Raw genomic sequence first — 26565 nt, forward strand, 5'->3', positions numbered from 1 at the left:
GCAGTTCTAAATTTTTTCTTGCACAAGCCTTGGCCCCTAAAATTTTTTCTGGCGCATAACTTTTCCTTTCTTAGCACAGTAAAGCCCTTATCGTAGCATATCGACATTCTGAGCTTTTTGCATTTTTTAACGAATAAACTACTCAAAATTCATTGAAAATACTATCTGAAATTCTACCTCCTAATTCTGCCATTGACCAAACATAGCTGACGTTCTTCATGAGAATTTAAATTGGTCTTAATTTACCTACATATAAATGGCAAAAAGCCCCAGAATGTCATTATGTTAGGATAAGAGCCTTACTTGTCTAAGGCACAAAAAGTTGAACAGAAGCTCTTTTGTTAAGAACAGAAGGTCTTTTGTTAAGAACTACGTCCTTAACTGATGCGCACCAACTGTCGAACAGTCATCTGAAAAAAGACTCGCCACAGCACTGTCTGAAAAACAATTTCACGTGTACATGGGTGGAAAGTTATCAATGAATCTTATAAAAGCACGTTTGAAATTGTGTGTTTGGGATAAAGGCCTGTGCCAAAAGAAATTTAGAATTGCTTTCGTGTGCATGCAAAATATCTTGTACCGAAGAATATTAATTGTTATTTAAAAGAATATTAAGTTGTTTATCCCAAAACCTAAAACAGATTATTTAAAGCGTTCCTTCTCACACAGTGGAGTTTAACTTTGGAAAAGCTAGCCTGAGCCACTTAGGTTATCTTTATGTCAATAATATGGGTTCCATAATATTTATAAGAATGTAAATAACAGTTCATATAGGCAAAACAATTCTTAAGAAAATGATGTTGTTCTTTTCCATTTAATGTTCAAACATTGAAGAAGGCTATATTTACTCAGAAATCTTTAAGCACAACAAAAATGCAAAAATAACTAATAGGAAAGTTTAGACAAATGACGTCATGTGTGACGTCATAAGTCATAGTCTTTCTCGGGGGGGGGGGGTTAGGGGCATGCTCCCCTGGTTAAACTTCTAAATCTAGAGTCCTTCAGTATCGAATCCAAACTTTCAGAGTTTAATAAGGACAATTTTTACAGTAAGTAAACACTAAAAATCAGCATTATTGAAGTAAATTTAATATTTCAAATACCACGCATTAAAATACGTGTGTCCTTTAGAAAGAACTAAGATTCATTGGTTTTATTATGCCAACATAATTCCTCTTGACACTAAATAGTACTTTCAAAAGAAATCAGTGTGGTAAAGCAGAATGTATAAATATGTTCCCTCTCAAATAATGTTAGATTGACACCATGCATAAACATAGGACTTTGCAGCCTTTCTTGGTTCATAGGCAATAAGCAATTGCAATGTGTCATTTAGTAAGAATAATTTCATTGCGTCAAAGTATGCTTGTAGTAGCCACTGAAAATATTATTTTCTGCTTCTAGATTTTATTAAAACTAGAAGCTTTGTAAACGTACAAGTTGTGAATTAAAGAAGTTAGGATTGGTAGTAACATAAGCAATCAATAATATATCGTCCCCTCCCACCCTTTCATAATTTTTACACTAATTTTATCTTTCTGAAAAGGCATTACCTCTGTGCATCAGGAGGGCAAAGCCCCCCTTGTCCGTGCCACTGCAAAACAGCTAGGCGGTAAAATGAAAAATGCAAAATTTATATTTTAGCAATGACCAACATCTATAAAAAGAAACAGTAATTTTAAAATTTTTTAGCAAATTCAATTTTCATTTGATTCAATTTAATAAATCTTGCACATTTTATAATTACTACTATTTGTTTCCATTATTAAATGTCGTGACTTATCTGCAAATTAATTGACATAAACATTAAAACACACACGGCAGCCTAATCATATATTTTAATGTAGTGTAAAGACTGTTCTTATGTTTGCTGCTGTTGATTATTGTAAAATATGTGCCAAGGAAGAATAACACAATATTAAGAAAACACGACTGCTTTATCGGTTTTAGCTTTAACAGAAGTTTAACCACAGTACCCTGGCAAATTGAATAATTTGATAGCAAATTCAATTTTAATGCACTTTAATGTAAATAAAATTTACACACAGTTTACTTTTATTCATGTATTTTGAACTATTTTGATTATCAAACACCCCAACTTATATGAAAGCTGACGGAAATAGCCATGAAGTAAGATGAAGCATCCAGCCGAACAATTTTTGATAACAGACGTTACAAATTTTTAATATAGCTAAAAAATTAGAAGTAAAATCTTTTCAAAATATTTAACGACTTATGTTGTGCAAATAAAACTGCAAATAAAAGTCTTGTCCTATTATATTAAATGGCTAAATGTCAATACAAAATGTCGCAGCGTTTTTGTGAAATTTGATGTTTTAATGGTCTTAAACATTGAGCTGGAACTCCTTTCTAGTTCTATTGACCATTTTGTAGCTCGCAACTTCACACGGCTATAAATTATGAGACTATAAGAGTCTGACTATTAATATCACAGTCAGCTAATGTTTATACAACACCTTATGTATGACCAACCTTATTACTACCGTGAAATTGGCACCACATTGGCCACCACATTCAACGCAACATTCATCACAACATTCATCACCACATTCAACTAAAATTTATCATTCAAAATGATAAATTGAAAAATCGTCTTTACAACACTTTTTCTACCAAATACAACAGTAAAAAACAATTCTTAACTATTTATTAATATTTTACTGTCCTTAACCATCACAAAGAAAGTAGAAAGGTCAAGAAATTGAAACACTAAACTTTAGGTTACAGTGTACTTTCCATTTCTCTTAATTAGCGTATAATTTAAAAACTACACGGTAGAATTTTTTTAAACTTGGCCAGAATATAGATAATTATATTGTCTAAAATATATCCAAAATCTGGAGAGTGCACAAAAAAATAAGTTGTAGAAAATCATCTACAAAGTCGGATGACACGAATACGCTCAATATAATCTTATATAATTAACTTCCTATATCCAGGTAACTTTGCAAACAAAGGCCTATAAATAAAAAACTACACGGTAGAATTTTTTTAAACTTGGCCATATTGTAGATATTCTTATTGTCTATAACATATCTAAAATCTGGAGAGTGCACAAAAATATAAAAGGAATAATATTCCTTGAGAATGTACTCTGGTATAAACTGTGAAGTTGTCACCACATTCAACAAACAGCTCTATAGCTAAAAAACTACACAGTACAATTTTCTTAAACTTAAGTATATTATAGAATTTTATATTGTCTAAAATATATCCAAAATTTGGAAAGTGCACAAAAATATAAATGATAGAAAAACATCGACAAAGTTGGATGACTCAAATGCGCGTAATATAATATATTTCTCAACTTAATTATATAAGATCATATTACGCGCATTTATGTCATCTAACTATGTCGATGATTTTCTATAACTTATTTTTTTGTGCACTCTCCAGATTTTGGAATATTTTACACAATATAAATATCCACAGTATAAAAAAATTTAAAAAAATTCTACCATGTAGTTTTTTATTTATAGGGCTTTGTTTGTTAAAGAACCGGAATTCTTAACTTAATTATTCAAGATCATATTACGCGAATTTGAGTCATCCAACTTTGCCGATGTTTTTCTATCATTTATATTTTTGTGCATTTTCCAAATTTTGAATATATTTTAGACAATATAAAATTCTATAATATACTTGAGTTTAAAAAATTCTACCGTGTAGTTTTTTAGCTATAGAACTGTTTCTCGAATGTGGTGCCAACTTCACAGTTTATACCAGAGTACATTCTCAAGGAATATTATTCCTTTTATATTTTTGTGCCACCTCCAGATTTTGGATATGTTATAGCCAATACGAATATCTACAATATGAATATCTAAAAAATTTCTATTGTGTAGTTTTTTATTTACAGGCCTTTGTTTAGCAATGACTTGAAATTCTCAACTTAATTATATAATATCATATTACGCGTATTGGTGTCATCTGACTTTGTCGATGATTTTCTACAACTTATTTTTTTGTGCCACCTCCAGATTTTGGATATGTTATAGACAATAAGAATATTTACAATATAGCAAAGCTTAAAAAAATCTACCGTGTAGTTTTTTATTTATAAGGCTTTGTTTAGCAATGACTTGAAATTCTCAACTTAATTATAAAAGATCATATTACGCGCATTCGTGTCATCTAACTATGTAGATAATTTTCTATAACTTATTTTTTGTGCACTCTCCAGATTTTGGATATATTTTACACAATATAAATATCCACAGTATGAAAAAATTTAAAAAAATTCTACCGTGTAGTTTTTTATTTATAGGGCTTTGTTTGCAAAGTTACCTGGATATAGGAAGTTAATTATATAAGATTATATAACGCGTATTCGTGTCATCCGACTTTGTAGATGATTTTCTACAACTTATTTTTTTGTGCACTCTCCAGATTTTGGATATATTTTAGACAATATAATTATCTATATTCTGGCCAAGTTTAAAAAAATTCTACCGTGTAGTTTTTAAATTATACGCTAATTAAGAGAAATGAAAAGTACACTGTAACCTAAAGTTTAGTGTGTTCTTCAATTTCTTGACTTTTATACTTTCTTTGTGATGTTTAAGGACAGTAAAATATTAATAAATAGTTAAGAATTGTTTTTTACTGTTGTATTTGGTAGAAAAAGTGTTGTAAAGACGACTTTTCAATTTATCATTTTGAATGATAAATTTTAGTTGAATGTGGTTATGAATGCTGTGAGGAATGTTGTGAGGAATGTTGTGTTGAATGTGGTGCCAATTTCACGGTAGTAACCTATACAATACCATGCCTTCCATACATAAAACTTATTGTCGATTTCAGTTAACTTTTCAAATGGCGGTTGCCAAGTTACTTTCTAATGTTGCCAGTTACATTTCCAAATATGGAATATTCGATATGAACTTGTCAAATTGAGTTGACAAGTTGTGTACTTGAGTACTGAAGTTGTGTACTTGAGTACTGAAGTTGTGTACTTGAGTACTGAAGTTGTGTACTTGAGTACTGAAGTTGTGAACTTGAGTACTGAAGTTGTGTATTTGAGTACTGAAGTTGTGAAGTACTGGCAAACGCGAAAGGTCTTTGCACCCTGTAGACATTTGGCAATGAATCCGTTCAGTAAGCAAGGAAAAGCTTGAAGTAAGAAATGAAATACTGAAATGTGGTTAAATAACGAGCGTTTGACAAACATTTCGAAAACAACTAAATCTACCGTATAAGACTATATCAAATATAATAGATCTATGGGTAGACACTGGTTCTATTGCACCTCGCCAGGGCGAACGTGATGTTCGAACCACGCGTACAGATGACGTTATTGCATACACTGAATATCTAAAAATTAATAAACCATCTATTTACGCTAAAGAGATTCAGCAACACTTCGAAAATAACAAAGTTTGCCTTCCAGCAAACATAACGAGCAGGTCATCCATTAGTAGAATTTTGAATAAAGATCTTGGTTACTCTTACCAGATAATAAGTCAAATTCCTCGAGAGACAGAACGGCCGGATGTTATGGAGAAGTAGCAAATATTACATTGATTGATTGCAGCCGAATGCATTTCTTTGATGAGTCGTCTGTAGTTGTTACGAGTGGCAACAGACGTCGAGGGCACAGTATGCAGGGTACTCCTGCATTTAAAATCCAACGATACGCTTCTAATGCCACATTTACTGTAAATTTATTACATAATGTAAACGTATCACATTATAAACGTATCGCATTATAACACTCTTAGAGGGCCGTCAAACGGATTAGAATTGCTAAAGCTTTTCCTTGCTTACTGAACGGATTCATTGCCAAATGTCTACAGGGTACAAAGACCTTTCGCGTTTGCTAGTACTTCGCAACTTTAGTTCACAACTTCAGTACTCAAGTACACAATTTCAGTACTCAAGTTCACAATTTCAGTACTCAAGTACACAACTTGTCAACTCAAATTGACAAGTTCATATCGAATATTCCATATTTGGAAATGTAACTGGCAACATTAGAAAGTAACTTGGCAACCGCCATTTGTAAAGTTAACTGAAATCGACAATAAAAAATACTTATAACATCACAAGGAAGCAAAACTGCTTTTGAATTTAGTCATTATAGCAATATTATGTTTCCTGCGTTTTATTTCAATAGTTTTACCAATATTCATTTATTATTTTCTCGAAAATAGAACGTGAAAAAGCACACGAATCATGGGCGTAGTAAATTCCTCAGTCAGTGTCTTTTTAGGCCAGTGGGCCTCTGTTTGGAATCTTTGGATGGATAAAACGTGACAAAATGAATAACAAAAGTAAATCTTTTCTGCATTTTAACGACACTCATGTCAGAAAGTACAAAACTACAGTGCACAATGACATCCATAACTGAAATTCGGTGACGTGTCCCTAATTTGACAAATCTTGTTAATTTTGTAGCTTCGCCATACAAATATTTGAAACAATCTATTTGAATGTATTGTTAGTATGGTGAAGCTGAAAATGTCAGTACTTTTCTATAGTAGATAATTCATAATGCATTTGAGCTTGTTTGAAACAAATGTTATCAATATAAAACATACATAACGCGGATATGGCTTAGGTTATTTATGACAAATTACAATATTCTGGACATAAAGTCAAAATACAATATTACAATAACAGGTAAACATTAACATCAACATACCTTCACAAGTTCAGAAAGATTAAAGAAGACGCAAACAACTACATGATGTCTTTGCTTTTGCTTGACAATACAGAAATTGGAATGTGCACTAATGAGGTATATTCCGGTTGCCAGTCTCCCTTAAATTTGCGCGGTTTTTGCAATGCATTCTGGGATCGCCAGGGGACAAACATTGTGTATCTTTGTAAATATATCTCTTCGTAAAAAGTTTATATTCAAATTATAATGGGAAAAGGGGATCACTGTGCTGTTTATGGCTGTGATAACGATAGGAGATATCCTGAAAAGTATATCGTTTCCGATCACGTTGGTATTCTTCGCTTTTTTTCTCCGAAAAACGCGAAAGACAAAAGTGCTTGGAAAAGCTGATCAACAGGAAAAACTTTAAAGTCACTACTAATACGAAGGTTTGTTCTAATCATTTTCTTGCTGTTTATCGATCCGAAGGCGGTCCCAATCGAACTTTGTATCTAAAAGAATGCCAATCAAAAGAAAGCAGTAAACGATTACCGCCGAAAGATAGAAGCAAATCAAATATTCCGAAAAGAAAGAGACGAAAAATTCTGTGTGAAGGCAGTACTGAGAAAAGCTTTGAACATGAGGATGAGGCTTTTTTTGCAGCTGAAATCACTGTTCCCGATTAGTTTACTGAGCCAGAGTCTGTGCACCAAGACAGTCCACAAATAAATTGTACAACAGACTTGGATGTTACAAGTAATGATTCTGATGATAGCTACAGCTTTGAAAGTGATAAACATGACCTCATTGATGTTTTTGCCAGAGCGATGTTAAAACGTTGAAAAGAAACTTTTTTATTGAACAAGCTATTTGCCAGAAGAATTGCTACCACCACACTGGATTGTTACTAGAAAAGTTGAACTTAGTTTTCAGTTTGATTAAAGAGAAAGTAAAGAGTCTAAGGTATTGGAGAGGTTCCACTGATAAAGCCACTGCCCAGCCTATTAAAAGAGGGCATGTCTCAAGAGTATTGACACATTGGGAAGAATTCATTCTTACTCTTGTCAGGACATGAAAACGATTTGATGTCATGTTTTTGGCTGATACATTTTCTGTTTCAGCTAGCCATGTTTCCCGGATTTATACGACTTGGGTTAAATTCCTGTCTAACGAGCTTTCATTCTTTGTGCCTTAGCCAAGTTAGTCTGAAATCAAAGAGAAACTACCTAAGCAATTTCAGAAATTTAAAAACTTAAGGATAATTATTGATTTGCACAGAATTTTTTATATAAAAACCTAAGATACTTGAGAGCCAGAAAATCTCATGGAGCAGCTATAAGCATTGGAATACCGCTAAACTATTAGTTGGCTTTACCCCAACTGGTATTTTTTCCTTCATCCCACCCCCTTTGGACTGGTTCAGTCTCTGACAAGGAAATTGTCACCAACTCTGGTCTCATAAACTTGCTAGAAAAAGGTGATGGTGTCATGACTGATAAGGGATGCCTTGTTAAAGATCTACTTGTGGTGAAGAAAGTTCACCTTGTTTCTCCTGCCTATTAGCAATTTCAGATTTTACCAGGAGTTATTCCATTGACATTAAAACCAGTTTTGGACAACATTTTCTTTCTGTGTGCCGCTATATGTAATTTAGGAAAGCATGCTATAAAGTAGTCCTTACATAATCTAAAATAAATTATACTTAATATTTTTGTTTTGAAAAACTATTATTTGTAAATATAAAAGTCTATCATTGCACATATTTCAATAAAAGACTACTAATCATATAATTCTTATAGAAAAGAAACACAGTTTTAAATACATCACTCCAGAAGTCAGCATCAAATGGTATTTGTACTATATCAATTTCTTTTTCTGTAAATACAATAAAATTACATTTGTCGATTTGGCTTATAGCCATACACATTTGGACTTGAAAGTATTATAAATGGTTCCTGTTCAACACTTTCTTTCCACTATCATTAGTTTTCCCACAAATAGCTGTTGAGAAAAATGCAGATTTGGGATGCATATTCTTGGATGTTAGAGGGCACTTAATTTCAAGAGTCCTTGAGCCACAGCATTCACATTGGCAAATTCCATCCAAACTCACCCCATCCATAAATTTTTGGGGTCAACAAGCAACTCTGGTTCTTCTATTTTAACTTTTTCATGCTTCTTTGTGCGCAGTCTCTTGTAAAGATACAGAGTTCTTTTTCTTTGTCTAGTCCATATTGCATAGCATTTGAGTTTATCAAATTGTTCTTGTCTTCAAAAATTACCAACAGTTTTGTTAAATCAGCTGAAGGGTGAGTTTTTGTCTAGTGTAAATAGCTTTGATTTTTTTGCCTGTTACCATAGCATGTCTCATTTTATGCCATTCTTCATTTTTGGATTGTCCTTTTGTTGCAGCTGAAATGAACAATTGTTCTTCTTCAGTGCATTTTAATGCGCTAATGAAGGTATCACAGGCTTTTTTCACTCTTTTTAATCAAATGTTGATTTTCCTTTGCAAATATTTTAGCTTTCTATGTTTCTATGTTAAGACTATTAAGTTTAAAAACAGTTTTCATTTTTTTTTTACTTTGTCTGAATGTGGGCATTCTGGAAGAAAATCCAAAGTACCAGAATTTTCATCAATGTCTCTCAACTTCCTGGCAAATTATACTTTGTCTACTTCACTTATTGTGGTTCTCATACGATTTAGCATTGGGTGAAATGAGTCAACATAAGAGTCCTTGAGAGACACATGTTTCCTTTTCCGTTTGGGTTTCACCGAGTGACAAATTTTCATTTCCAGCAATGGTAAGGGCTTATTTCTTGCTGTTGGCTTTGGTGGACAGTATGTTGGAAGTAAAGTCATTGAAATTATTTCACCTGAAAAAAACTCTTCAAGTTCAAACATACAAGTACCCAAGTGCTTGTATCCCTGATCTGAACCACCTTTACATTCACAAAATGCAAAAATCACAGAGCCGTTTGGTGAAAGTATGAACCAGGATCTGTAATCTTTCATGCCTTCTGGTGTTTTGTCCCTTTGTGAGGGTAAAACACTGCCAATGACAATGTGAAACTTGCTATCATCATTGTCATAGACAATAGTTCCACATAAATTCATTACATGACCATTTATAATCATCAAGTGTTCTCCAGGATACCAACATTTCTTTGTCATATTCTGCTTTACTAACTATTAAATGATTGAAAATATCCAACAGTCCAAATGTTGGTAAAGCTGACATGTCATTTGATGTATGGGTCCCTTTAAGTGGATCTTCTATGCGCTTTACAACAGGAAGTGTCATTTGTTATTGAAGATAATGCTCCAAGGAAACCTTTGAAAAATCACAATCAATTACTAGTTTTGCCTCCTCAGTGGCTTCTGCTAACTTTGTGAGATCGGATTTTAAATAGTTTGTAGTTGGTACACCACGGTCACTGATATACTTTTTCAAATCTTTAACTTTCCAGTCTTTGAAATTATTTCTCTGGTGAAATTGCTCATCCCTGACAACTGTACTAGTGTCAGCATTCATCGCAATGTTTTCATTTTCAAGCTTTTCTTGTTTGGTTTTACAAAATATTGTTTTTTTTAGATAGACAAGATGTGTTTTTGGGTTTGGATTTGCAGGATATTGTTTTAGGTTTTGATGGACAAGGTACAGTTCTAGTTTTGAGTGGAGATGATTGGTCATTAGAAAGAGATGGTTCTTCCTTAAGTTCAAGATCAACCAACACAGGTGGTTGGTATTCATTGGCAGGTATTGGGGCTAGACAACAACTATTGATAGGTTGCGAAAGATTGAAATGGCAAGCAGCTCTGTGAAAGTTACGCAAGACCAAAGTGATTGGACAATCACAGATTCGATCATATATTAACAATGGACATAAAACCAGGCGAGGAGTGAAATAAAACCATTTCTGCTCAAGCATAGCATAAACACAAATTTCATGCTGCAAGGCGGTGGCACAAGCGTACATATCCACTGTTTCTCTCCACGTACCGGACATAATATTTCGCTTCAGATGCTTTTCCATCGATTCGTATCGAAATAAATACGGTCGAAAAGTAGCCGGATTTTGTATCAAAACATCGTTACACATTTCTAGAGTATGAGCTAAGTTTTCGTCACTTTCACCGTTTATAACAAACGCAACTGCTCGATAAAAGCAATTGCCGTCTCCACATACTTTTACTTCTTTTCTCCCAACTGGTATCGAATACCCATTAGAACGAATAGTCATTATAATGGAATAGCCATTATAAGGTGCTTTAAATTGAGAATTCTCAGAAATATCACTTTTGACCCTTTGCAGTGACGTCACGCACGCTTTAGCAACTGTTGCTGGGGGAGCACCTGGAGGACAAGCACATGTGCACGCTTTATATGTTAATATGGCTAGTAACATAAAGTCAGCGCTTTCTAGGTCGAAAAAACTTTTTTTTGCCTCGATATGTAGAAAATATTCAGTGTAAGGATACTAAAGCGCGTTACAAAATGAATTTAGGACATTGCAATGGAGATGATCCGTACGAAATAAAAACAAATTAATGGCTCGAAGATATCGATCTGTGGCCTGCTGTAAGCTACACTCATGTTGGCATGTATTTATTATTTTCGGTTATTCCGTACACTAAAGAGCAGTTAAAAAACTATCAGTGTCTTGATAGTTATCAAAATTTTGTGAATGGATGGATGCGTGAAGTGTTGGTGAAGAAATATGACAAACATTGCTTGCTTATTGCTAAGGTAAATGCTTCTCAGTTGTCACTAAAAACATTGCACATTGGCTGCACTTGTGCTCTAATGATACTGAACGCCTTGTTTCTTTTTTCACTACACCAGGTTAATCACTCTCAAAGAATGTCGGAGAAGCCACTTACTCCTTGGGTTGTTTGCGAAAAGAACAGCAAAGTATTAGCAGCGCACTGCGATTGTATGGCAGGAACAAGTGAAAGCTGCTCTGAGGTCGCTTCACTTCTGTGGGCTGTTGAAGCTGGTGCACGAAAACGAGATTTTCTAACTGTGACTGATAAGAAGGCATACTGGGCCTTCATCAGAATGAGGAAATTAACTATTTACAGTTGCTTTCAGCTTGTAGACGCTTAGAGCGTCTAATTGGATTAGCAGGTGGATTAATGTGTTTGGATGGGGTGAAATGCGTTGCCATGGGTTTTGGTGTATTGTGAATATGATCGGTGTTAATATTATGTAATGTTGTAGTTTTTAGTGTAATGTTGTAGTTTTGGTGTTGTTTGTAGTTTTTTGTCCTTTTTCCTTAGTTGTGAGTATATGATGGGTATGTCGATATGTCTGTTTATTGTGTCGTTGTCTTTACTGTACCAAGCTTCTTTAAATTCGCGTGCGTGTTTAGTCTGTGCGTCCGAGTACTTTAGTTTCTGTCCAGTCGAATGTGTGGTTGTTTCCGTGGGTATGTTCTGCCGGTAGTGAGTTCGGATCTTGTCGTTTTATGGCGTTTTTCTGCTATGTGAGTCTTGTTTCGATTTTCTTTGATGTTTGTCCTTTGTAAACCTCACACCATCAGAAATGCCACCACTTTCCTCGCCAGTATTGAAAACATTAAACTACGACCAGACGAAATCATGATATTCCACGACGTGACATCACTCTTCACATCCATACCACTAGAAATAGCCAAACAAATTATAAAGAAACTACTCACAAACGACAAAACTTGGCAAGCTACAACACAACTAGACAAAAATGACATCCTAGACTTACTCAACCTTTGCCTCTCCACTGAATTCTCCTTCCAAAACACATACTACAGACAAATTTCAGGAACACCTATGGGGTCACCACTATCCACCTTCCTTGCAGAAGCCATCATGCAACACCTCGAAACACAATCAGTCACAAACATCACAGACATCAGACTATGGAAAAGATATGTCGGCGATATCCTTGCTCAAATCCTACACACCATAATCAATACCACAAAGAACATAACTTTCACTAAAGACGAAGAGCACAACAAACAACTTACTTTCCAGTTAGAGTTACAAAAAGCATCGAGCAACCCCTTTTGGAGACTTAGCATTCTTCAGACTCATCATGAACAAGCTGAGTCTAAGAGGGGGGTAATTAGTTCCTGTTGATTCGTAAATATAGAAAGCATGTACAGTAAAACTATTCTTTTCAGCAATAAATAAAACACAATCTAACGAAGAACTAACGCTTAGGATTCAACGTGGTATTTGGCGCGCTTTAACTTCACAATGTACTTTTTAGCTACAGATTATTTTTGCGCATGGAAACGTCACTTTGCAACGCACACCTCAAACGTCACAAAAGTTTCCCTTGAACGCTCATCCTCAATCGTCTTAATCTTTACAAAGGAAACTACACGTACGACGGATATACTTTTCATAAGTGCACGTAATTTCTCAATTACTTATAGTTTTAATTCCTCTATTCCAATGATCACGTGTTTATCACATGTGTATATCACGTGTTTATCACATGATTGCATGAAAATGTTTTTCAAACCTGTGTCGTTTGAAAAGTTGAACGAGTAGCTAACGTTTTAAGATACATTACCACCTTATAAATTTTCAGATCACAAAGTGCAATCGAATAATGAATTTACAAAGAGTGATTTATTGAAAGTATGGTGGAATATTCAAAGAGTTTCTCTATGATGTAAAGCATTGAGCCGTATATGAAATCAACATCTGGCTCTTATAGCTTAGTGTGAGATGCATGTCTCTCTTTCATCCGCTTTCTTATGTTTATTGTTGGATTGAAAAATTAACAAATTCCGAGTACACTAATTGTGTTGATTTGGGTATTCCAGTTGTTCTATTATTGTTTGCAGTTCTTTTATTATAATGCAACTGCAAACACATGCTGTAAAATAATATAGGTGTATATCTTAAGTCTGGTGCACAGATTTCGTCTTTGTGAAGCTGTTCTCTTAACTGTTTATCCACAAGCTTTTTCTTCAAGGGTGCGAGGGTGTTTCGGAATATTAAAGACACTCATGCATGCTTTTTGAGCCAGTTATGAGTAAATTTCACAGATTTTCTTGTTCGTGTGAACATTTCCGTTATATAAGTGCATCAAAAAACATTGCCATATCCTGCAACAATATTGCATGTCCTTCGTGTGTGTGTCAGAGAATTGTGATTCTTTGATTTGGTTGCCGTAATAATATTAAAAGGATGACGTCGTCGATACCTTGAAAATTTATCTCTTTACATATGACGTAAGATGTCCCGAATTTGAGTAACCTCTCAACTATAATTTCAATATAACAATATTGCATTTAAAGTAGCTGGGAAATTCATTGACAAAAAATGTTGCTCCCTAATTTCAGTGTTTATTTATAGACATTCTATATTTCAAATGCGCATTTTCATTAACTGTAATATTTATTATCAGTAAAATTATTTGTCTTTATATATAACCTGTTTTTGACAAAAAAATAAAAGGTACATTGTAACATCATTCAAGAACTAACTCATGCTAATTGACACAAGTGCCTGAAAGTAGTAAAATCCTATTTCACATTCGAGGAAAAACTTTGCACCCACAGTAACGAGTGAAACTTTTCCATAAGATCTTTACAGCAGAAGATTAACTATGCTTTTGAGGTAAACGAAAAAAATCATGAAAATCATGTTTCTACCTAGGTTTTCTTACGTCTCGAAGAATAGAAGAGGAAAAATAGAAAAAACAAGAAAAATTTTTGTCATTTATTTGTAAACCTCTGGAGAAAAAGAAGCAAAATCTTTTTGTAAACCAGGCAATAACTTTTTAACTCTCGCAAGACTTGCAAAGAGAAAAAAAACGGAATTTTCATCACTTGGTCACTTCTATAAAATGCTTTTCAGACACTTCTATAAAATGCTTTTTCGTACTCTCCCATATTTTTGTAAACTGAAACCGGAATATTGTACTGGGATTCTGTTCTCTATCAAATTGTTATTAGCTGTCTAATGTAGTCAGAACAAATTTGAGAGCTTCAAACTATGTAATATGCAAGTCTCACAAATCAGAGTTTTCATCAACAAGCGTATGATTATTTAAACAAAAATCAAGTTTATAGTCTTTTCGATGGTCTTTTCTAGCCGCCATTACTGTGACCCCGCGCTTACTATTCCTTTTAATTATATATAGTTCAGAGGAAAATTAAGATCGATGGAAGCATAAATATTTTAGTGTTCTAATACATCAAAGATAATCAGTTTTATGGAGCAATTGAAATTGCTCAACCAATAGTGTGCTCATATTCCATAAAGGATGTTCTAAGGTGTTACGTGCGTGGTCCCGAAAGAATAACTATTAATTTTGGTTCTATTTCCACACGCAACAAAGATAGTGTGAACCAGTTATATTTCTCAAACAATTTATTAATCAACGCGTAAATATAAAAAGTAGATAAGTGTCTTAATAATAATATCAATAAGTATGAGTAAAACTTATCTCCTCTGTCTGAGTACAACCGTGAGTCTTTATTCTTGAGCGTTCGTGAGTCCAACAATGACTCACAATAGTTTTCCAATAGATTAAAGCACAGAAGCCAAAAGATAGTTTTGGCACAGAAGCCAAGATAGTTGTCTGGTAGATTGTAGCTTGTCAACCTACTTCGGTAGGCTATGCCTCCTAAGTTTGTCTCCTCGTAGCTTGTGCTCGTAGGTTTACCTCGTAGGTTGTACTCAGTGGTCTAATCTACTGATATATATATAATATCTAATCGGAAGTATTGTGTTTTTGTGACCTACATCCCATACGCAATACAGTATGTTACAGCAAGATGTAGTTAACCACAACAACAACAAATGCGGTTACGGTTCCAAAGTGTTTACGCATGTAAGCAAGTTTCTAGCGCATGCAAGCAAGCTTCTAGATAACGTTCTAATTAATTATATATGAAATTATAATATGATATAATAATGATATTACATGATAGTAGTTGCTATCATGTAACATAAGGTATCTATGAAAACAGTGATAACATAAAAAGAAAGTAAATAAAAGCTACTCAAGTTTCCAAAAGCTCCAAAAATGTTTTTCTGAATTTAAGAACTTTCAGTTCTTTTCATGTTTCCTACATAACTTAAAACTTCCCACAAATCACCGATTTTACAAAAGGGGGGGGAGGGTAGCTGCCTCACGCCAGTTCACCATGATTTTTGCCACTGTATACAATAAACGAGAAAAGATATAATATAATCTCTTAATGCTTGGCATTCATAGACGTGATTAAAGTTGCCAGAGAATTTAATTAGCATGGTTACGAGTGATAGCTATTTGGGAAAATTATGGACAAGCATGTTTTTCAATAAAATTGAGACATTTTGTTCAAACTATTTTAGAATTGAGAAATTATTTCATGTCTATTTTTAGCTCAAAAAACGGACAGTAGATTAAGATTATAAAATTGTAATTTCTAGATTTATTAGAACGTGTAAAATATATCGTACATAAACTGCAAAAAGGGAAAAAAAGTTTTGGCATTGGGTTAGAGACACACACAAAAAACAGTATTTACACTATATAAACAGTGAATCACTTAAAACATATAATTTATGAAAGCTGTAGTCTTATTTCATTCAGTTCTTTTATCTTTCGAGTTAACAACAACATAACCGTAGGACCAATGAGTTTGTCAGACGACATGCGAGGAGTAAGGAAGTAAAACATTACAAACACTTTTATTATTTGTGAGTAAATGTCAAATTTGTTATTTATCCATAACACATATTTTGATTCCAGTATTTACGTAATTTAAGTAATACCACATTTTTTATAAGAATCATACCCCAGTCGTGTAAGAATGGGCGGAACAGTTTGTCAGCAATTTAAATTTTAAATCTTTTTGGAGCTCATAGATACAAACAACATAATAGTAAAGTTTCTGTATATATGAATATAGCCTTTGGAATCACATCGTCTCTTTTAGTTGTTTTCATCAAACCTCCTTTGGGTTGAGAAACGCTTGTTTTTTCACAAAAACCAATCTATAGTTGTTAACATTTTGTCATATTTTACAGATAGAATTGTGTTTACACTGCATATTTAAAAAAATTGAATTTTATTTAAATAATCTTGTACCAAAGCTAATCGTAAAATTGTGTTTTATGGGTGAAATTTATCACAAAAAATTGTGTTGTAGAGTATGTTATCCATTGTATGTTTTATATTGTAAATTGCAACTGATAGTTTCTCACTTATTGTAACATTTGTATTTTGTAAAACCTGAACCAATCATCTTTTCATCTGACATGTAGGTGTTTCAATAAACTATAAATTTTGACGTTCTGCAGGCCTTTCAAAAAATATTCATTCATCGGCAAAGGCTTATTTATCAGACATCACACTATCTATCAAAGACAGTATTGTGTCTCTTAGCTTTAAAAACAGTTCTTTTAGAATTGTTGGGTTAGTGTAGTGGTTTTAAACAGTTCTTTTAAGAGCTTTTGCGTTATTATTTTAAACATTCGCCATGGTATTTGCTGTTCTCAAAAAATATTTTCCATTTGTCACCACGACAAAGGCTCTGTTTTACTAATGATAGGTTTATAATATGAATCAGAGGTTTAGAAATAAACATCGAGCCATCCTTAAGTAATCGTGATGGTATTCCATCGAGACCTGTACCTTTGTTGAACTTCAAATTTTTTTTAAGTGTTTAAAAACTGTAGGGACTGAGACGTGATGAAAAGTAAATTCACAACCAAAATCAAATTTATCTGGAATAGGTTGACTCCAGATGCAATCTTTTATCTTAAAGTGTTTTACTTTTGAAAAACTTGCAGTTGTTGAAAAATATCAGCAAACTCACTAACAATCGGGTGTTTATGGCTTGTCGTTTTTCCTTTATTTGAAACGATGTACAGGTACTTGTATTGAGGTTTTTTGACCGCATTTTTTTTCTTTCAACCATCAACTGAAATTTGCTGAAAACACCTCCTTTAAAAACTTGCTTGATGAGAATGCGTCATCTCCGGAGAATTTCGGTAAGTGCATCAAACAATTGTTTCCATCAAAGAACTCCAATCCATGTATCTGTACATTGTTTCAAATAAACGTAATATAGCAAGAAGAGGGCATAGGTAGCAAAGTCCTTTTGACACAAGTGTGTCTTGTTAAAATTTTGCACGCAATATTATAACTGAGACAAAAGAAACATCAACACAAAATATGCTCTGTTAATGTGACGCTGTTGTGATAGCAAGATAAACATCGTACTAGATACAGTAATTATTAATCATTAATAGCATTCTGTGCTTTTTTACTGACACATAAATTAGAAATTTTAATAAAATATATACGTTTGCGGTTTAATAAAAAACAGGGAAGGAATTCTTTCTATTTTTTTGAAAAATTGAAGTTTTTTTTTGCCAGTGTTGCATACGAAAAGAAAGCTCACGAAATGTGTCTTACTTTACTACTATATGTTTGTTTTCAAAATATTACAAACGTTACAAGAAACTAAAATAAAGCCAGCCCGTTTTTATTCATGCAATTAAAATATTTATATAGCTTTTTAAAAAACTTGCATTGTGTAGTTTCTAGTGAAACGTCGGAAGTCGAACTCTGTTACTCTGTATCGCTTTGTTACTCTGTATCGCTTTGTTACTCTCTATAGCTTTAGCATAGCCTCGTAATGCGTCCGAATTCATCCAAAAAACAGTATTTGCTTTTTAGTTTTTATTCTTTACATGCTTTTGTAATCTTGAATTTCAAACGATTGCAATTGTGAATATCTTTGTCTAGTTAACTTTTAATGTTTTTAGACATGATTGTTAGAAAATAATATATGCATGAATTAATGCACAAAATATGGCTCTTGGTGGCTATACAGTGAGAAATAATTTTGAGTGAATTGACTTTATCCAATGAACATCAAGTTTTTGGCTTTAAACAAAAACGTCATTGGTTTCAACTTTCAAAAGGATTTTTAAAACGGAGAAATGAGCGAAAAGGTTAGTGCGCGAGTTTTAACCTTTTTTTTCTCTCTAAAATGCTCCTTTGTCGCCAATTACCGCCGTGAGAGTCTTAGCTAATAATAGCTTTATAACATGAACCAGTACTCAATGATTTGTTTTAGATTTCAATCACTCAGGAGATATCTATTACTGCTTTTAATATGAACTGCAGTCTACCATGTAGCATGCTATAGATAGCTTTATAATTAAATGAAATATAATTAATAATAAGAAGATTTTTTAGCTACAATCAAACATCATTCGCACATTTATGGAAACAGCCACAGTTCTCTTCACCAAATAAATTTTCCAAAGCTATATCTAGTTTGAAACATAAACAGTACTCATACTCAGGGTCGCAGATCTTTTCGTAATAATACGCACCAACACCATAACAAAAAGGAATTCTTCTACCATCTTCATCACGAAAATATACCAGCACACCTGACTCACCCTTTTCAAGGAAAGTTTCATCGCACTGCACCAAAACAGCATCATCAATATCAATCCTGTTTTCAGGATCATGACAGGAATAAGAATCATTAACAATTTCTCCTTTCATACGCCTATTGTCATATTTTTTAACTTCGACTAGCTCACGTGCTATGTTAACTCGTTCGTGCAGCTCCTCCCATACACCATTCCAAGTTGGGTTTTGTATTCCTCTTCGTCTACAATCCACTGTTTCGAAAAAATTTCCATTGACTTCTATTGACAAAATGTCCGTATTCTTTTCTAAATTATAGCTGTTGAAATGCCCTAATGGACTTGGAGGCGACGTGTAGTTGTATTGATTTGTATTCAAATGTAATTTGAATTTGTTTGGGTCATTTTTGTTCTGATTTTGCATTTCATACAATGTGTCAACACCATCTCCATTGTAACAAACATGGCAACATGTCAACGCGTAATGTATCCCGTTGTGACAACAGAACATTGTTAATGTGCCTCTTGAAACTGTCCCATTGTTACTTCCTACTTCAATCTTTGATAGCAGTTGAAGCTTCGGTGTCGTGGATGGTTTCGGACGAAATTCAAAATACCTCAAAGCATAAGGTTCAAAATTCTTATTTATTTCATTTTTCAATATATCTTCATCAAAATCTCCATTATCATAATCAACTGTGATAAACAAATGGAAATATGGTATCTTCTCGTTTGGACCGACTTTTCCATACTCTCCCCGCATCCAAGGTAAACTGTAAAATAAAAAAGCGAAATGTTTAGCATGCAATCATATATGTGTAATCGAATTTTAATAGTGAACGTTAGAGGAGGGGGAGAACGTAATCAATTCTTGTTCATCGTACTTGTGCTTAATTTTACGGTAAAATACGTAATATTATTAATAACATGGCTGCGTCGAGATCTTCAGTTATCACAGGGACAGCTACTGATGTATTATCCCCTTAAACATACCATGAGGGACGTTTAGACAAAATATGCCCCATCAATATTAAAACCAGTGCTCCTTGTTTCCACATTTTAATCTCATTGCCTGTAGAATATATGCTGCTCCACAATTTATGTCATTGAGTGGTAACAGATGCTTGTCTTTTCTTTGCATTGGCAACTTCCTTGTCACTTACTTATGAAAACCGGTAATAAACCATGAACTACTTTGCCGGACAAAAATTAAAAACTGCTACACAAGATTTAGTTTGAAGTTGTTGATTGAGGCTATGATTGAATTCATCCTTATGTATCAACTGTAGTCTTTTTAGACGTAAATAACTGTAGAGAAAAGTTCACCTTTTGAGCTTCATACGCACATCTTTTCGAATGGCAAATCTTTTATCAAGAAATATTTCTTCAAATAAACGATCATCATTGGATTTATGACGAGAGTACTTCTTTGACGTACTATAACCAGGGTTAACATCGATGGAACTTTCTTCGTTAGAATCGTCTTTAAAACTGGCATAGTGATCAGGAAGACCTTAAAAAAACATAACATATAACTTAAAATAATTAAAGTACTGAATTTGTAAACATATTTGTTGGTTCTGGCGTACCATGGTATGGATTGTTCAAATAACAATCTGAACAAACGTACACCAACACATGCTTTACGCACAACACAATTTAACAAAAGATGGAGTCACATGGTGTTGTCCACCAAGTCACAAAGTACATCGTGATGCAACGACGCTTTACGACTTGCAATTTAAATCAACCTTTGAAATGTCTTATATACATTTATGATTAAAGCTTTATTTCCAAAACACATGCATATCATTAGGTTTCATATCGTTATTTTATTTAAGGGAGCCTGGCATTTCACCCTGCTTCTTTTGCTTGCTTTTTGGACAAACCTTTTGTTATCCGCCTTTATGAGCTTAGTGCACACGCATATAATTTTCAAACCTCAGAAGAAACTTGCTGACGAATATCGATGCATAAATACAAGTGTAGATATATAAGACTGCTAAAAAGGCAAGCCTGCTTTCCAATCATATCATGACATCGTCAAGAGAACGTACTTATTAAACATCAAATCAACTTTATACTATGACAACATCAACATAAGTTGTTGCTTATCTAAAAATCGTACCCAAGAGCTGTATCTATGGGCTATTCTATGCTGTTTTTCATTAACACTCCGGAATCTACCTTACTCAGAAAAGGATGCTCGCATTCAGTGGTGACAACGTTCTTTAGAGCATTTGTGTCTAAGCTGACGTCCGAAATGTTTCTACACTTCCTTTTTAAATCTTTTGCTTATCTTCAATTATTTCCCATATTGTTTCCAGTCAGGCTCTATGATGCCATTAAAAGTGCAAAAAATCTTTTTATCATCAACTACTTAAATGTCATAAGGTCAGTGGTTTGTTAAATGTTTATTTTTTTAATGTGTATATTGCATTAAAAGCAACAAGCACATATTTTTATCTATTGCTTTATCTCTTTGAGTTCTTACAAAATATAAAATTTGTTACCAGATCGTGACCGCTTTACAGTGTCGAAGCGTATTGTTTCTTATCTTTGTTACAAAACATTGTGACAGTACCTTGTGCCTTTGTTTCACACTCATCTTCAATATTTCCTCTCGTGGGATTTGGACCTTTCTCCCTTTTTATGACTTCTATGTCTTGTGACCAACGAAATTGCGATTTCTCTTGTGGTTCCGGTATAAATTGAAAGTAATGAGAAGCTTTCCATCCAAAAGTTTCATCAATTTCTTTTCTTAATGCATCTTCATCATTTTGTCTTTCTGCTGCTACAGTCACAAACAAAGAAAGACGAGGTTTCCACTGTACACCATATCCACCACAAATCCAAGAAAAACTATAAAATATTATTTTAAAAGTCAAACAAATATTGAAAACAATTAAATTTAGTACATATTCATGTATTTAATTTCATATTCATGATACAATAAATGAAAGTAGTGTCGTTCAGAGGTTACTATAGCGTTGGAAAATTTTGGTACTGATATTATAGCAGTAAACTTAATTCAACAGTCGCTTATAAAGACTCTGTATAATAAACAGAGTATCTTTACCGCTTAATTTGGTACGTCTTTGGTACAGCAAATAATGAAATTTTTGAAAATGGAAAATGCAAAATGTTTTACCAGTGAAAATACCGTTGTTAAAAGTCCTTCAAAACAGGCTTTGTGTACGAAAAATTTATCGGAGAACAATTCATTCACTTTGAGTAAAAATAAGGACTGTTTTGCACAAGCTATCAAAATTTTAAGCAATTTGGGGCAAGCGCTGGCCATCGCCAGTTCTTTAAAACTTGATTTTTTTTTTGCGTTTTTGACTTTTAAAACAAAGTTTAATCACATCATCCCAAATTAATTATATGCATTTCGGAATTTGTCATAAAGTACAATATGAAATTAGCAAGCCAGTTACCATACGTATGAATGTTGCAGATAATAAAACTTAGCTAGTGTGAAAATAACATGGTTGCCTCGAGATCTTTTGTTATCACAGGGACAGCTTTTGATGTAATATATTATCATATCAAAAATCATCCAAAATCCACGTGACCATACAAGCTTTTACAATATGAGTTTAATGAAAACAGTTACTATTCAGTCTAAAACAAAACCCGTCAATAGTTGATTGTTTACGAAATTAATATGTTAACCTAGGGTTAAGAAATTCAATGCACCTAGCGAGTAGGGTTAAAGTTAATCCTTGTTTTAACACTAACCGAAGTTTGAGCAACGTAAATTAAACCAAAATAAACCTACTTGTCTATCCTGTGGTAGTAAAAGCTTTTCGAGTTTGCAAATTTTTTTTTTCAATAACAACCGATGATGTCATCACGATAAAACGTAAATTTCTGCTTAGTGTGCGCACTTATCTTAACAAAATATTAAATTTAGAGGAAGTGTAGAAACGATTTATCGAGACTTACCTCTTTAATTTGTCAATAATCTCATCTTGAATATCGTTATGTTCGTTAAGAAAATTTTTGATAAAGAAATCATCATTGTTCTTTACATCATCAATAGGAGGTACATAATGCTTCTTCACGGTATCATTTGTGAGATCTAAATCTTTCGTTGCTTTTATGGAAAATTCCATGTCTATAACAACAATTGTAATGATTATTAGCTGGTAAAAAGTTTACGAGGATTACATAATCAGTAAACTAGCGATGTCAAACATGCATACATGATTTTTCACAAAAGTACTTTTATCTAAAGCTGACGAATTAAGGTTCAAGTTAATTTGAAAAATACAATTTGATACATTGATGATGTTTGCGTTAAGCACTGAATGTTTTGACGCATATTCAAAATGTTCATCAAAAATTTTAAAACGTGAAACTTTCAACGCAAACGCAGCGTTCAAAATCATTAAGTACGAGACGACAAACGACAGTTGGATAGTAGCGAAATTAACAATTGATTTAGCCACTATTGTATCCTCAACGACGGAGTTCGAAAGTAAATTTTCATTTGCTGAATCAGAGTTTTCAGTATCCGAACCGCATTCACTTTTACTGCTTGATTTCAGTCAAACAGTCAGGAAAAAAGATTCAATTTAGTGGGATGTACATATACATTTTGTTATATAAAAAATGATGATAGACAGGCTTCATTGAAAGAGCAATCGCACTTAAATGAATAAAACTAATTGAATATACAAATACTTACCCCCGTCCGATTTGGCGTAAAGAGTTTAACATTTTACACCTGATACCAAGAGAGCTTTTATTAATGAAAATATTAAAAAATTTGATGATGAAAAGTCACAGGCAAGCATAAAAAAAATCTGCGTTTGTTTTATACTGGTGAAGTAGCAGAACAGTTCGATTGTACTGATACAAAAAATGCAACATGAGTTTATTTGTCAGCAAAATGTAGCTAACTATAAAAAATTGTTCACGTGTTTTGATGACATAAACTATGAGGTTTAATGTAATATTTTTCATATTTTCAAAAACATCCGTTTTAACAGTTTTCAACAATTTCAGAAAAACTTAGCTAATACGCCATGACGAATAAGCTGTTCTGCGCAATATTAAAGTTTTCGACAACAGCTATGTCTTTGTTTTACTGTAGTTTCTGGTTTAAATTTTTTAAAAAGTCATTTGTTTTCATTTTTTGAAAAATCAACAAATCATAATTTCAAATTTCAGTGGAAAATAGCACGAAGTCATCAGATTTTATGATTATCATTTGGCTTACTTATGTTAAACTTACTTTTCTCATCAGCACCAATTAAATTGGTTAAAATTTTCATTGCTCGTTCATAAAAATCTTTTGCTTTTTCGTACTCTCCCATATTACTGTAAACCAAACCCATATTGTTGTACGTTGTCGCAATATTAACATGGTCAGGTCCAAATGCTTTTGTTTCAATTTCCATCGCTTGTTCATAAAAATCTTTTGCTTTTTTGTAATCTCTCATATCTCTATACATCAAACCAAGATTGTTGTACGTTGTTGCAATATTAACATGGTCAGGTCCAAATACTTTTGTTTGAATTTTCATCGCTCGTTTATAAAAATCTTTTGCTTTTTCGTACTCTCCCATATCTCTGTAAACCGAACCCAGATTGTTGTACATTGTCGCAATATTAAAATGGTCAGGTCCAAGTGCTTTTGTTTGAATTTTCATCGCTCGTTTATAAAAATCTTTTGCTTTTTCGTACTCTCCCATATCTCTGTAAACCGAACCCAGATTGTTGTACATTGTCGCAATATTAACATGGTCAGGTCCAAAAGTTTTCGTTTTTATTTCTATCGCTCGTTTGTAAAAATCTTTTGCTTTTTCGTACTCTCCCATATCTCTGTAAACCGAACACAGATTGTTATGCATTGTCGCAATATTAACATGGTCAGATCCAAATGCTTTCGTTTTAATTTCTAACGCTCGTTCATAAAAATCTTTTGCTTTTTCGTACTCTCCTATTTTACTGTAAACCAAACCCAGATTGTTGTACGTTGTCGCAATATTAACATGGTCAGATCCAAATGTTTTCGTTTCAATCTCCATCGTTCGTTCATAAAAATCTTTTGCTTTTTCGTACTCTCCCATATGTCTGTAAACCGAACCCAGATTGTTGTACGTTGTCGCAATATTAACATGGTCAGATCCAAGTGCTTTTGTTTGAATTTCTATCGCTCGTTCATAAAAATCTTTTGCTTTTTCGTACTCTCCCATATCTCTGTAAACCGAACCCAGATTGTTGTACATTGTCGCAATATTAACATGGTCAGGTCCAAATGCTTTTATTTCAATTTCCATCACTTGTTCATAAAAATCTTTTGCTTTTTCGTACTCTCCCATATCTCTGTAAACCGAACCCAGATTGTTGTACATTGTCGCAATATTAACATGGTCAGGTCCAAGTGCTTTTGTTTGAATTTCTATCGCTCGTTCATAAAAATCTTTTGCTTTTTCGTACTCTCCCATATCTCTGTAAACCGAACCCAGATTGTTGTACGTTGTCGCAATATTAACATGGTCAGGTCCAAATGTTTTGTTTCAATTTCCATCGTTCGTTCATAAAATCTTTTGCTTTTCATACTCTCCCATATCTCTGTAAACCGAACCCAGATTGTTGTACGTTGTCGCAATATTAACATGGTCAGGTCCAAATGTTTTTGTTTCAATTTCCATCGTTCGTTCATAAAAATCTTTTGCTTTTTCGTACTCTCCCATATCACTGTAAACCGAACCCAGATTGTTGTACGTTGTCGCAATATTAACATGGTCAGGTCCAAATGTTTTGTTTCAATTTCCATCGTTCGTTCATAAAATCTTTTGCTTTTCGTACTCTCCCATATCACTGTAAACCGAACCCAGATTGTTGTACGTTGTCGCAATATTAACATGGTCAGGTCCAAATGTTTTGTTTCAATTTCCATCGTTCGTTCATAAAAATCTTTTGCTTTTCGTACTCTCCCATATCACTGTAAACCGAACCCAGATTGTTGTACGTTGTCGCAATATTAACATGGTCAGGTCCAAATGTTTTTGTTTCAATTTCCATCGTTCGTTCATAAAATCTTTTGCTTTTCGTACTCTCCCATATCACTGTAAACCGAACCCAGATTGTTGTACGTTGTCGCAATATTAACATGGTCAGGTCCAAATGTTTTGTTTCAATTTCATCGCTCGTTCATAAAAATCTTTTGCTTTTCGTACTCTCCCATATCACTGTAAACCGAACCCAGATTGTTGTACGTTGTCGCAATATTAACATGGTCAGGTCCAAATGTTTTGTTTCAATTTCCATCGCTCGTTCATAAAATCTTTTGCTTTTTCGTACTCTCCCATATCACTGTAAACCGAACCCAGATTGTTGTACGTTGTCGCAATATTAACATGGTCAGGTCCAAATGTTTTGTTTCAATTTCCATCGTTCGTTCATAAAAATCTTTTGCTTTTCGTACTCTCCCATATCTCTGTAAACCGAACCCAGATTGTTGTACGTTGTCGCAATATTAACATGGTCAGGTCCAAATGTTTTCGTTTCAATTTCCATCGCTCGTTCATAAAATCTTTTGCTT

The 26565-nt window shown here is 33.5% G+C and overlaps 1 protein-coding gene and 1 pseudogene across 1 annotated transcript; one reads left to right on the forward strand and one right to left on the reverse strand.

Moving 5' to 3' along the window:
* The first annotated feature begins 7439 nt into the window (after positions 1-7439).
* Positions 7440-8185, forward strand: LOC124441070 (annotated as a pseudogene).
* Positions 8186-18693: 10508 nt separating this feature from the next.
* On the reverse strand, positions 18694-24521 carry LOC124441093. Its single transcript, XM_046991525.1, has 5 exons — positions 24250-24521; positions 22956-23127; positions 21592-21869; positions 20334-20520; positions 18694-19780 (listed from the first exon to the last, which is right to left on the reverse strand). The coding sequence occupies exons 1-5, from the start codon at positions 24467-24469 to the stop codon at positions 18832-18834; spliced, it is 1806 nt and encodes a 601-aa protein (XP_046847481.1). The 5' UTR covers positions 24470-24521; the 3' UTR covers positions 18694-18831.
* Positions 24522-26565: the final 2044 nt, after the last annotated feature.

Source organism: Xenia sp. Carnegie-2017, unplaced genomic scaffold (assembly GCF_021976095.1).
Source record: "Xenia sp. Carnegie-2017 unplaced genomic scaffold, XeniaSp_v1 HiC_scaffold_20, whole genome shotgun sequence".
Taxonomy (NCBI): domain Eukaryota; kingdom Metazoa; phylum Cnidaria; class Anthozoa; order Malacalcyonacea; family Xeniidae; genus Xenia; species Xenia sp. Carnegie-2017.

What these genes read in the sequence shown, in the direction of transcription:
- LOC124441093 (XM_046991525.1), bottom strand. Translation starts at nt 24,469, where the DNA reads ATGTATAGAGATATGAGAGATTACAAAAAAGCAAAAGATTTTTATGAA. An exon ending in AATTGGTGCTGATGAGAAAA is followed by an intron (nt 23,128 to 24,249) that starts GTAAGTTTAACA and finishes TTGTTGTTATAG; the next exon opens with ACATGGAATTTTCCATAAAA. An exon ending in GTGTGAAACAAAGGCACAAG is followed by an intron (nt 20,521 to 21,591) that starts GTACTGTCACAA and finishes TGTTTTTTTAAG; the next exon opens with GTCTTCCTGATCACTATGCC.